Here is a 14,179-nt window from a genome sequence, read left to right as displayed (position 1 = left end):
AACAGAAGAAAGGATCAGTGAACTTGAAGACAGGGCAGGGAAGTAGAACTCACCCAACCAGAGGAGCAAAAAGAAAAAGAATGAAAACCATGAGGATAGTGTAAGGAACTTATGGAGCAACATCAAGCAGACATTCATAAGGGGTTCCAGAAGGAGAAGAAAGAGAGAAAGGGATAGAAACTTTATATGAAGAAATCATGGCTGAAAACTTCTTTAACCTGGAATAGGAAATAGACATTCAGATTCAGAAAACCAAAGAGGTTAAAAAAAAAAGAGAAAGAAACCCAAAGAGACACACACCATGACACATTATAAGTAAAGTGTCAAAAATTAAAAACAAAAAGAGAATCCTAAAAGCAGCAAGAGAAAAATAATTTGTTACATACAAGGGAACCTCTCCAAGACTATCAGTTTTCTCTATTAAAATGCAAGCCAAGGGTGTGTGGCACAATATATTAAAAGTGCTGAAAGACAAAAATTTCCAACCAAGAATACCCTACTGATGATGCTGTCATTCAGAATTGGAGATAAAGTGTTCCAGACAAGCTAAAGGAGGTCATCATTATTAAACCATCTTTACAAGAAATGTCAAAAGTACTCTCTAAGCTTAAAAGAAAGGGTGCTAATTAATAACAGGAAAATATATAGCCTGGCTGGTGTGGCTCAGTGGTTAAGCATCAACCAATGAACCAGGAGATCACAGTTCAATCCCTGGGTCAGGGCATATGTTCAGGTTGCAGACTCAATTCCCAGTGTGGGGCATGCAGGACACAGCCGATCAATGATTCTCTCATCATTGATATTTCTAACTCTCTCTCTCTCTCCCTCTCCCTTTCTCTCTGAAATCAATAAAATATATTAATAAAAAAAAAAAAGGGTGGTAGGTTCAATTCCCAGGGCACATACCCTCGTTGCAAGTTTGATCCCCAATAGGGTGTGTGGGGGAGGCAACTGATCGATGTTTCTCTCTCACATCGATGTTCTCTCTCTCTCTCTCTCTCTCTCTCTCTCTCTCTCTCTCTCTCTCTCTCTCTTGCTCTCGCTCTCTGCCTTCTTCTCTCTAAAATCAATTGTAAAAATATATAAAACTATAAATTATTGATAGAATTAAATATATAGTAAAATTCAGAATACTCTAATATAACTATTTATAAAGCTAATATGAAAGCTAAAAGACAAAAGTAGTAAAGATAATAATAACTATAATACTTTAAGGGAACACAAAAAGACGTAAGTTTTAACATCAAAAAATAAAATGTGGGGAAAAGAGTAAAAATGCAGAGCATTAGAATATAATCAAACTTAAATTGTTATCAACTTAAAAATAGGCTGTTATAAGTTGTTTTATATAAGCCTCATGGTAACAAAGCAAAAACCTATAGTAGACACAAAGAGGATAAAGGAAAAGAAACTAAGCATAACACTACAGAAAACCATCAAATCACACAGGAATAGAACAAGAAAAGAAAGGAACAGAGGATGTACAAAACAGCCAGAAAGCAATTTACAAAATGGCAATCAGTATGTACCTATCGATAACTTTAAATATAAATGAATTCAATTCTACAATAGAAAGACAGAGTGGCTGAATAAATTAAGAAAGAGAGAGAGATCCATCTATATGGGCACACATAGACCGACAGTGAAGGAATGGAAAAAATATTCCATGCAAATGGAAACCAAACAAAAGCTGGGGTAGCTATACTTATATCAGACAAAATAGATTTTAAAACAAAGACTATCATAAGAGACAAAGAAGGTCGTTATATAATGATAAGGGGTTCAATCCTACAACACACTATAATATCTATAAATATTTATGCACCTAACATAGGAACACCTATCTATATAAAGCAAATATTAACAAACCTAAAGGAGAAATAGACAAAAACTACATATTTGAAAATTACTAAGAAAGTAAATTAAAAGTTCTCATCACAAGAAAAACAATCTTTATGGCAACGGCTGTTAATAGACTTGTTGTGGTCATTTTGCTATATATTCAAATGTTGAATCATTATGTTGTACACTTGAAACTAATACAGTCATGCACCACTAATGATGGGGATATGTTCTGAGAAATACATCATTAGATGATGTCTTCGTTAGTGAACATCATCAAGTACACTTACACAAATCTAGATGGTATAGCCTACTACACACCTATGCTATATTATATAGCCTATTGCTCTTGGGCTACAATCCTGTACAGCATGTTACTGTATTAAACAACATGAGATTAAAACAAACACAACATAAAATGATTCAATCAAAAGACATAGTAAGCCTCAGATGTATGAGGCTGTTGCCAATGTAACACAGCATACTGTTTTACAGCAAACTTTTTTCTTTTTTAAAAAAAATATATTTTATTGATTTTTTTTTTACAGAGAGGAAGGGAGAGGGATAGAGAGCCAGAAACATCGATGAGAAAGAGACATCGATCATCTGATTCCTGCACACCCCCTACTGGGTATGTGCCCGCAACCAAGGTACATGCCCTTGACCAAAATCGAACCTGGGACCCTTGAGTCCGCAGGCCGATGCTCTATCCACTGAGCCAAACCAGTTAGAGCGGCAAACTTTTTTATTAATAAAGAGAAAGAATACTCTAAAGAAATGACAAAAAATATAGTAAATTTATAAATCAATGATATTGTTGTTTATCATTATTAAGGATTATGTGCTACACTTTTATGCAACTGTCTGTGGGTTTGTTTACATCCGCTTTATTACAAATGCATTGCACTTATGATGGTGTTATGAGTGCTATGCTGTCACCAGGTGATAGTAGTTTTTCAACTCCATTATAATCTTATGGGACCACCCTCATCTATGTAGTCTGTCACTGACGGAAAAATTGTTATGTGACACATGACTGTATAATATTATGTGGATTATATTTCAATTTTAAAAAACCCAACATGGAAATTTAAGAGACATGAAAACATACTAAAACACAGTCAAATAATTAAAGAGAATTAAACCTGCCACCTGTTTGTCTTCTCCTAAAGCTTTAATGGAAGCTTGTGATATGTTGAATTGCAAATCAAAATGAATTTCTACTTTCCTCACTTCCTTGTTTCCAATATTAATAGGCTTCAAGTAAATGATGAACATCTTTTTCTTTTCAGTTTCTAGCAAAAAATAAAATATACCAATGTATATCAACACATTGAAAGTTTGTATTTTATAATTTTAAATAAATACACCGAGATATTTGTCAACAGTCCAGATTTTTCTGCAATGAGTTGAAAAGAAATCATATTTTTAAAAGTTACATAAGCCAAAACTCAATCCCATATATCATCTCTGGTATTCTTTCTTAATATGAACAATGATTTTGTTTGGTACAATCACCTTAGAAAGATTAAAAGTACTGATTTTGTTTCTCCCCCGCCCCCATGTTTTTCTTCTCCTTAAGGATTCTAGTTCCAGGATCCATTTTCTTTACTCAAAATTTCACAATTAAAAACAAACAAACAAACCTGAGAAACTAACCTGGAGGCAAAAGAGTTGTTCACTTTTTTGAAATTCATTAAACTATAGAACTTTTATTCACAGATGCATTTAAATATAGGTTGAACAGGTAATATTTTCTTCCTGCTCCCCCCAAATTACACTCAACATTAAAGCTGTTTAGGCTTGCCACCAGCATTATTCTGGTAGGCTTGTCGGTGTTAAATCTGTCTGTGGTTTGTTTTATTTTTGTTGTGTTTTTTTTTTAATTTAAAGTCTAATTTTAGAATAGATTGACTCAGATGTGTTCCAGTGTGTATTTTGCAAAATGTTCATTAAAAATTTGTTTGTAAATTATCCATTGTTTTTGAGTATGCCCAATTGATGTGATAAAATTTTCATTGTCTATAAAGCCTTGATGATCAAACACTGATACTGTGAAGCTTTGTGGATTTTAGAAGTGCAAATAAAGCAACCAAGTTTAAATAATTTTTAAAAAGTTACTTTGAAGTTATTTTTATTAGATTCACATGTGTGTTTATAGACACACAAATGATGAAGTGGTTAATCTGACAGAAATAGAATGTAATCTTAGCAGCATAGAAATGGAGATATCCTTATTTATTAAAACAAATATTCAAAGAGCATTTTGTGACTACAAAGCTATTATATGCAACAGGTATTTAACTTCCCAATATATTAAGCACAACATTCATTCTCATTCTATCTCTCTCCCAGATCCCACTTATTTCTAAAATTCAAATTCAATGTCACTTTTTGCAATATGCAAAGTGGAATAATCTACCTTCCTTTCAATAGCCTCCACTTAAAAAAGGAGAAATGGAAACATAGATGAGATACAGGCCTGTTTTTTAGACCACAGTCTCCTTGATGGCCCCCTTCCAGGGCACCAGCCCTTTACTGACAAATAGTAATCGTTTTAGAACAGAAAATAGCTTAGACCAGCGATTTTCAAAGGGTGTGCTGCAAGAATTTTTAAAACATGAAACACCTGACTATTTAGGCAGAGGTACTGACTTCTTTTCCCTTAGATCGCCAAATTAAAAAATGACAACAGCCAACACAATAGCTGTCCAGTGTGAATGCCCTGTCTTTTATATAGGTCATATAAAAGAGTTGCATCTTATTGGTCACCTTGAATAATAAGGTTGCATGTAATTGGTTAATTCTTGGTACCAGAAATCCTTATATACAAGTATAGGCACCTGATTTTTTTAAAAAATCACTTTGGAACAAAAATTGTAGGTAATTACTATGAGATTTTTAGTTAATCAGTCAAAATTATACCTATTTTTTATTGAATCAACCAACAAAAATATAATGTATTTTTGGGTATGCTGCAGAATTTTAGTAATTAGTTTAGTTCATTTCCATGAAATAATAAAAAGGTTGAAAATTACTAGCTAATAATTCAAGGAAAGTCCAAGAATAAGCCACAGTAAGTACATACTGAGTTGGAAGCAGCAGGAGAGAAAAGAGGAAAGTCTATGAAACAGTAGGCAAAGCTAACAGTCACAAATTGATGAGGACAGAAAGAGGAAAAAAGAATGAGACACACCTAGGTCTAGATTTATGGCTACTGAGTACTTGTAATATGGCTAGCACAAATCGAAGTACACCATAAGCATAAAATACACATCAGTTTGTGAAGACTTGGTACAAAAAAAAAAAAGAGAAAGTAAAATGTCTCATCAATTTTTCATATTAATTACATTTAAATGTTAATATTTTGGGTTAAATGTATATTATTAAAAGAACTTAATGTGGCTATGTAAACATTTAATATTGGATTAAATATGTGGCTCATACTGTGTTTCTATAGGACAATGTTGGCACAGAGACAACCTCAGCAATCCCCCCCAAATACCAATCTTACTGGACATCTAGTCCCTACAGGATAAGTCTATGAAACACTGCAACAAAAGTAATTCAAACTATATCTACAAATATAAACAGCTATTTGGGCTGCAGAGCTCAATGCAAACATACTAGGGTATGCAAGAGTCAGAAGAAATTATCTCAGGGCTGCACCAAGCACTCAATTACTACTAAAACATTGCCTACTGCTTAGCAAGAAGTTGCACACAAAACTAAGGTGTTGCTTGGGGAGTTTGCTAAACAATCTTTAGTTTCCTTGGCTATAAAAATAGAAAAGAGCCCTAGCTGGTTCAGCTCAGTGGATAGAGTGTCAGCCTGTGGACTGAAGGGTCCCAAGTTTGATTCCGGTCAAGAGCACATGCCTAGGTTGTGGGCTCAATCCCGGGGCGGGGGGGGGGGGGGGGTGGGGGGGAGTGGGGGGGGGGAGGCTTAGGGGTGCGTGCAGGAGGCAGCCCATCAATGATTCTCTCTCATCATTGATGTTTATATGAAACACACTTTCTCTCTCTCCCTTCTTCTTTGAAATCAATAAAACATATTTTTAAAAAATTAAAATAGAAAATAATACCTTCCTCCTTCAGACACTGTGAGGCACTTTGTAAATTATGGAGTCTCACAGAAATGTGATACGTTAGTGAAGTATACAATATGAACTTGGCAAGTTAGTTCCTGAAAACCATTACCGTAGCAAGGTTTGGAGTTCAGGAACTTAAACTAAGAAAAATAATGTTAGGGGTACCACAGTCAAAAAATCCATGGAAGTCCTTCCAAAATAATGACTTAAGAGTAAATATCAATAATATTTTATATATCTGAAAAGGATCACTCCTGACTTTATGTCCCTCAATGTAGGTAATGACAACATAAATGAAGTTATTCTTAATTTATGATTATAATTAATTCACATTTCTAGTAAGTTATTTATAAACCCTTTCTGTCTACTACAGGAAAGTGATACTCCCAACTAATATATCCTAACCTTTCCAATTCTGTGATTGCGCAATTCCAGCTCCTCTCATCTGTGACACAATAAGAACTATATATTTGGCCTCTGCCCAGATTCCTCACATAGGGCTCCTAAAAATCTTTGTAATTCCCTGAGTGCTAGGAGTTCTAGAAGCATCTTTTCTTCTAATATTTGGTCTTTGACCCCTATTCCTAACACAAGAGCTAAGACCCTTAGAATCCCTAGTAAAGAGTGTCTTTTTGTATGCTAATGAGGTGACTGGTGGCTCCTAGAGAGCATCAGATGGTTGCTAGTCCCAGAAAGACTAAGTCACCATTTGAGGGTTGGAACTTTCAGACCCACTCCTCAACCTCCAGGGAGGGGAAAGGGGCCAGAGATTGAGTTAATAATCTATCGTGCCTACGTGATAAAACCTCCATAAAAATCCCTAAAGTAGGGGTTCATAGAGCTTTCAGGTTGATTAACACATCCTTGGATCAGGAGGGTAGAGCAAACCAATTTCTCAGGGACAGGAGCTCCTATGCTCAGGACACTTCTGGATCTCAGCCTGCGTACCTCTTTACCTGGCTCTTCAGCTGTATCCTTGATTGTATTATTTATAACAAACTGGTAATTTAAATAAGTGTTTCCCTGAGTTCTGTGAGCCAATATAGCAAATTATCAAACCTGAGGAGGTTGTGAGAACCCAGGATTTGTAGCAAATTGGTCAGAAGTTGACAGGTGGCCATCTGGTGTGCCAGCATAGTAAGAAGCTAGGGAAATTCCTGGGCAAGTGGAACGGGGAAACTGAGACAACAAAATTAAACAAGACCAAACACTTTGGGCAGCCTGCAGCCAGCTTCTGAACTGCAAGATCTTATCTTCCCCAACTAAGGACACTTGAGAGCAAATGCTTTATACCGCTCTTCCTTAACCAGAGAATACATAGCTTAAATCACCCTAGCCTGGGAAAACAGAGAACACAGACCCAATTAATGCCATTTGTGCTAGCTAAACCCAAGGACAGCTGAAGTCTTGGAGACAATTAACAAAAATCCAAAAGCATTTGGATGGTATTACTTGTGGGGGGAATGTTAGGCAGGATAAATAGCTGCTAGGGCAGGAGGAGGGGAAGGGGTGAAAAAGGGGAGTTCATCTCACCCACTGAACAAAGAAGTCAGCCCTCTTGGGACTTGAGAAGACAACATGGCCAGATGTTCTCATAAATTCCGGGGAAAGCTGCAACAATGTAAAAGGGGAATCTTGAAATCTAGTCTATCTGACAGGAGAACCTTGAAACCTATGGGGGGGGGGGGGGGGCGGGAGAGAGTATAAAACCCTTGAATCCTCACCAAGTGGGGCACTGAGACTAGCTGAGTTGCCTGCTTATGCTTTATGCCACGTGTATTCTTTTTGTTGTTGCTGCTAATCCTCACCTGAGGATATTTTTCCATTGATTTTTAGAGAGAGTAGAAGAGAGAGGGAAAGACAGAGAGAAACACATCGATTGGTTGCCTCCTACACACACCCAGACCAGGGCCCGGGCCACGGAGGAGCTTGCAACCAAGGTACATGCCCTTGACTGGAATTGAACCCCGGACCCTTTGGTCTGAAGCTCTATCCACTGAGCCAAACCAGCTAGGGCTGCCAAGTGTATTCTTAATAAATCCCTTTGCTTTATTTTAACACTGCTTTCTGTCACTCGTCTGAATTCTTTCTTGTGAGTGTAATAAAAACTGAGGAGGAGAGAGGCACCTTTGGCTCAGGTGGCTCTCTGGTAATACTGGGACTTATGATTAGTAGGGGCAGTCTTATGGGACTGAGCCCTCAATGTGTAAGGTCTGAGGTCTGTACTAACTCCAGGTAGTTAGCATCATAATTGCTTAATGTGAGGGAAAAAACTATATATTTGGTGTCAGAAGTGTTATGAGTGTGCAGTTTTCTATACTCTCTCTGTTCTTCCAACTCCAGTCTCCTCAGATGTCAACTAATATACCTGTAATTCCAAACTCTAGGTTCCCTTCTCTTCATCTTTCCCTTATTTCTCTCAGAGCTTTACTGAGAAAGTCTCTTCTCCTCTCTGACATTTGCTTTACTGCCTCATCTATCCCTGTCCTAAAATTTCCCTTTTTTCCTAATAGTATCCAACAGAGAAAGTAAAAATCCCTGCACATTAGAAGAAATTCTCACAAGCACTGAGAAGAACTAATACAGAAAACTGTGAAACATTTTGAAATGGGCCAAAAGGTTTCTGGGTGCCTCTCTCAAATCCCGTTGGGGTTAGCTGAGCTTTTCATTGTCTTTGAGCTATTCTACAAATCTGTGAGTTGTGGAAAACTGATAATAATAATGATAATGATTCTTGTCTCTATAAATTCAAATTAATTTTATCTGTGGAATAAATTGTCTAGTCTTAAATCTATTTGTAAGTTCATTTCAGCATTGCTTATGTGTGTATGGTTTTAAATTCTCCTTTGAACTGGCTATTACATCTCATTGATTTACTCATTAATTCATGAACTAAATAAAACATTCATTTAATATTTGTATGAGTATCATGATTTCATCTTTTCAAAAATTATTGTTTAACAGAACAATGAAGTTAGCTGACATTGGTTCATAAAACTATACAGGCTCAGCCAGTGTGGCTCAGTGGTTGAGTGGTTGACCTATAAACCAGGAGATCACAGTTGGATTCCTGGTCAGGGCACATGCCCAGGTTGTAGGCTCAATCCCCGGAATTGAACCCGGGACCCTTCAGTCCACAGGCCAAAGCTCTATCCATTGAGCCAAACCTACTAGAGCCCCCCAACATCCCTTTATTTTTAAAGACCCAATTTGAGAATCCTGATAGATGTTTAAGTATGATTATAGCTGAAATGCTGAACTGGACTAACAGGTTACTTGCAGCCAGCCAGAAAAGGATCACTCCTGACTTTATGTCCCTCAATCCTATCTACCAATCTGAGAAGGAAGGTGAGTGATAGAGGTTTAAGAAGGGGGGTCAGAGGGATGCTATTTAGACAGAGGTGGCACATACCCACATAAACTCATTGATAATTACTGTAAATCTGTGGGAAGGGAAGGACAAGTACTACAGCCATTTTTTAAAATTATGGTACAAAAAATAACATTTACCATGTTTAAGTGTACAGTTCAGTTGTTAGTATATTGTTGTACAACAGATCTTCCAGAACATTTTCATTTTTTAAATCTGAAACTGTACGCATTAAACAACAAGTCCCCATTTTCCCCTCCCCACAGATCCTGATAACCACCATTCTACTGCCTCTATCAATTTGAGTTCTTTAGATACCTCATATAAGTAGAATCATACAGTATTTGTCCTTTTGTGGCTAGCTTATTTCTCTTAGCATAATGTCCCCAAGGTTCATCCATGTTGTCAGAATTTCTTTCCTTTTCAAGCTGAATAATATTCCACTGTATGTATACACCCCATTTTGTTTATTTATCCACTGATAGGCACTTAGGTTGCTTCCACCTCTTGGCTATAGAGAATAATGCTACAATTAATAGGGATATATAAATATCTCTTCAAGTCCTGTGTTCAATCCTCCCAGATATATACCCAGAACTGATATTGCTGGATCACATAGTAATTTAATTTTTAATTTTTAAAAACTAAACCATTTCTACAATGAGAAAACCAGGCAAGTAATTGAACCCCAAAGTCACAAAGCAAAGAAGTCACCAGTTCCGTTCCCTTGCATCCTGGTCCTAAGCACAGTGCTCCTTCCACCACACTTCCACCCCAAGGCACTAAATCTGCTCTGTAATTAACTAAGCATATACTGCAACTATAAGTAGAAATACTACTCTGATAGCTTATCATCTTACCTATTATGCTGAAATTAATCACTGCTTCCTTCAAAAGTTTTACTGAGTCCCACAGAGCACTCTTGGGGGGAAAAATAAGTAAAATTCATGAGCATATAATACATACTTGCATATGAACAATCTCTAAGCGCTTAAGTTTAAACAGAAATCAAACGTGATTACCTCGGTACTATCTATATAAAAAGTTACACTCTGACTTCCTAGGTTGAAATCAATCCAAAATTTCTCTAATTTTTCATCTGCTGGTTTTCTCATCTGTAAGATATAATTTCAGCATAAATTATACACATAAGTACCATGTCAAAAGGTCAAATGAAAAAATTTCCATTAAAAACAGAAGTGCTTTTCCTTAAACACCACCCTAATATTACAGGGTATCTCTGTGGAGAGCGGCTAGTGTTTGGACAGGTTCAAGCCTCGGACTGATGAGAGGGCAAAGTCCTCTCATTGCCACGTGCAAGTCCCAGCTTGGAGGGCAGAGCCCTCCCAGCACAATGATAGCCAACAGCTGTAGTTGTAAGCTTGAACCTATGGTCTGAACATGTGGCCCCACGTGCCTGAGTGATGTGGGCTTGATAGAGTTCAGGTGCATGTAATTGAGTAGGACCGAAACCCACGAGAATGTTGTAAACATTTTGACCACGCCCTTCCTTTGCCTCGTGGAATCTGGCTATAAAATAAAGACTCAGCTTGTAGTCTGTGGCACTGTCACAGGCTCTCCATCAGAGAGGACAGCGTCCCACCCAGACCCAGCTTTCATTCTCTTCTCTGTCTTTTCTGAATCCTTCACCACCCCCTCTCAGGCTCACTGAACCTGGCTGAGCTGGCATGGAACATAAGGCACCCTGGGGCTGAGTATGCCATGGCCGTGCCAGCTTGCCACATATCTCTTTATTGCCTTACTCATTTCTGCAAGCAAAAGGAAGGTCACAATTTTAAACAACTAAACTATTTCTGGAAGAAAACACTATCCTTAACTATTTAATATATGTTCAAATGTGTCAGAGCAGAGGATTCTGTCCACACAAACGTTTTTTCCTGGTGAAATCACAGAGACAACCATTCTATGTCTAAACAGTAACAATTCACACTGCATATGGATGGAAATTTCTATCAAAGGAAGTACTGTGATCAAATATAAGTGGTTATTTGCCCTCTAACTTATCATCTATTAGAATAGAGCTAAGACCTAACGATTTCAAATTATCTTTATTTTAGTTATTATAAAATAAATATATGCTTATAGTAAAAAGAGTCAAACAGGAGAACCAAGATGGTGGCATAGGTAACCGCCTGTACTTGCTGCCTTCCACAACCACGTCAAAATTACAACTAAAATACAGAACAAAATTACAACTATCACCCAGAACCACAGGAAAGCTGGCTGAGTGGAAGTACTACAATGAGAGAAGAAAGCACACGGAGACTTGTAGGAGGTGTGGAGGCGCAGAACGGGCTGGTCTGGCACCCACGTGTGCTGCTTTTTTAATCAGGAGGGAGATCGCCTCTGCAGAGGCTGCATGGAGGAGCGAGGGGTCCCCACCCCACACCAGACCCCCAGCCAGGGTCCCAAAGCTGGGGAAAGAAGTCCCTACGGGCAATAAGACCTACAAACTGTAAAAACCAGTGTAGATTGGGGCTGAGTGACACACAGGCTGCTAGAGACCCAGGCCGGCACCACAAACTGAATTTACAAGCTCCCACTCCCTGAGCTCCAGTGCACATACGGGGAGAAACTGGACTGTCTGCAGGAACTTGGGGGTGGCTTTCTTCCAGACAGAGGTGCTCGCTGTGGTCATTGTTCCCATGCTGGGACCTCCCCTGTGCAGGGCTGACTGGCAGCCATTTCTGTTTGCTCTGACCTGGTGATTCCGAGACCCCACCCACCCAATTTACAACCCCACCCAAGCTGTGTGCAGCAGCTTTTGCATATGAATGGTCTGTCCTTTCTGAGGCTAAAACTCTGTCAAACAAGCTGCAGCTGAGTCAGGGAGCTCCAAAGCTTTCAATAAAAGGCCCAAGCCCCAGCACCAGCAACCAGCCTGCCTTGCTTCACAGCTGGGCCTCATCTGGGCACTTCCAAACCTGATACAAAGAGGAGGAATCTGCAGATCTCTCTATAGCTCCTGCTGGATGGCCTCAGGCAGTGGCTGACTTTGCACCTCCCTGGAGACTCAAGAGCCAATGTACCAGTGGTCAGTGTGAGACCACACCAGATTACAACTCTTCACATCCATAAGAGACACACTCAAGGGGCAGACTCAGTGAGCACCAAAGCACCACTGAAGCAAGTCCTGCTCCATAAGGGTGTCTCCTGCACAGCAACTCTCCCACTGAAGTTGCAGCTGGTCCCCACAGCCAATTGGCCTGGAGGTCAGTTCCTCCCAGTGTCACCAACAGCAATCAAGGCTCAACTACAACAAGACTGTGCACACAGCCCACAAAGGAGTGAACCAGGAGTGTCCACCTCAGGTGATTGGGGAGGCTGAGCCACTGGGCCCTATAGGACACCTACCACACAAGGCCACTCTATTAACTCAAGGAGACTTAGCAGCTACCCAATACATAGAAACAAACACAGGGAAGCAGCCAAAATGCGGAGGCGAAGAAACATGTCACAAATAAAAGAAATAGAAGAAAGCAAACTACTGGATATAGAGTTCAAAACCATGGTTATACGGTTACTCAAGAATCTTCTAGAAACCTCCGAGGAACTTAGTGAGACTTTCAAGGATCTTAATGAGAATGCCAAAAAAATGGAAAAGGACCAGTCAGAAATTAAGCATACACTGACTGAAATAAAGAATAATATATAGGGATTCAACTGTAGATTAGAGGATCCTGAGAATCAAATCAATGATTTGAAATACAGGGGAGCAAAAAACACCCAACCCGAAGAGCAAAAAGAAAAAAGAATCAAAAGATATGAAGATAGTGTAAGGAGCCTCTGGGACAACTTCAAGCATACCAACATCCAAATTATGGGGGTGCCAGAAGAAGAGAGAGAGCAAGATACTGAAAACCTATTTGAAGAAATAGTATCAGAAAACTTCCCCTACCTGGTGAAAGAAATAGACTTATAAGTCCAGGAAGCACAGAGAACCCCAAAACAAAAGGAATCCAAAGAGGACCACACCAAGACACATCATAATTAAAATGCCAAGGGCAAAAGACAAAGAGAGAATATTAAAAGCAGCAAGAGAAAAACAGTTAGTTACCTACAAGGGAGTGCCCATATGATTGTCAGCTGATTTATCAACAGAAACTATGCAGGCCAGAAGGGAGTGGCAAGAAATATTCAAAGTAATGAATAGCAAGAACCTACAACCAAGATTACTCTACCCAGCAAAGCTATCATGTAGAATTGAAGGTCAGATAAAGAGCTTCACAGACAAAAAAAAAACAAAAAAAAACTAAAGGAGTTCATTACCACCAAACCAGTATTATATGAAATGCTGAAGGGTATTCTTTAAGAATAGGAAGAAGAAGAAAAAGATTTAAAAAAAAATATGAACAACAAAGTGGCAACAAATACATATCCATCAACAACTGAATCTAAAAATCAAATGAATAAAAAATCTGGTGAACAGAATAAAGTGGTGAATGGAATAGAATCAGGGGCATGGAAATGGAACAGACTGATGATTCTCAGAGGGGAGAAGGTGTGAGGGGTGCAGGAAGAGATTAGACAAAGTTCTTATATGCATGTATGCATTAAATATGGACATAGACAATAGGGTGGCGATAGCCTGGTTTGGGGTGGGAACCGGGTGGAGGAAAGCTATGGGGGGGGGGGGGGAGATGAACATCTGTAATAATATCAATAATAAAGATTTAAAAAAAAAAAAGAAAAGCTATGAAGACCAAAAGGAAACAACACAAAAGAAAAAAAAAAAAGAGTCAAACAGTATGGTGTTTATATAGAAACAGCAAGTATCTCCTTCTCTGCTGCCCCCGGCTTCCCAGAGGTACCTTCACATAGGCACCATTATGCCTTTGTTTTCTCCCAGACGTGTT

At 38.6% G+C, this 14,179-nt stretch overlaps 1 protein-coding gene across 1 annotated transcript in view; it reads right to left on the bottom strand.

The window, feature by feature from the left end:
- SYCP2L (synaptonemal complex protein 2 like) overlaps positions 1–14,179 on the bottom strand; it is a gene marked incomplete at both ends in the record, with an annotated part of 61,941 nt that overhangs the window by 29,457 nt on the left and 18,305 nt on the right. The window contains 3 exons of the mRNA XM_079776417.1: positions 2,995–3,137; positions 10,163–10,223; positions 10,325–10,417. Coding sequence (XP_079632543.1) covers positions 2,995–3,137; positions 10,163–10,223; positions 10,325–10,417 — 297 coding nt within the window. The remainder of the gene's footprint in view (positions 1–2,994; positions 3,138–10,162; positions 10,224–10,324; positions 10,418–14,179) is intronic.

This window comes from Cnephaeus nilssonii, assembly GCF_951640355.1.
Source record: "Cnephaeus nilssonii genome assembly, chromosome: 7".
Taxonomy (NCBI): domain Eukaryota; kingdom Metazoa; phylum Chordata; class Mammalia; order Chiroptera; family Vespertilionidae; genus Cnephaeus; species Cnephaeus nilssonii.
This window is presented reverse-complemented; position numbering and strand designations above follow the sequence as displayed.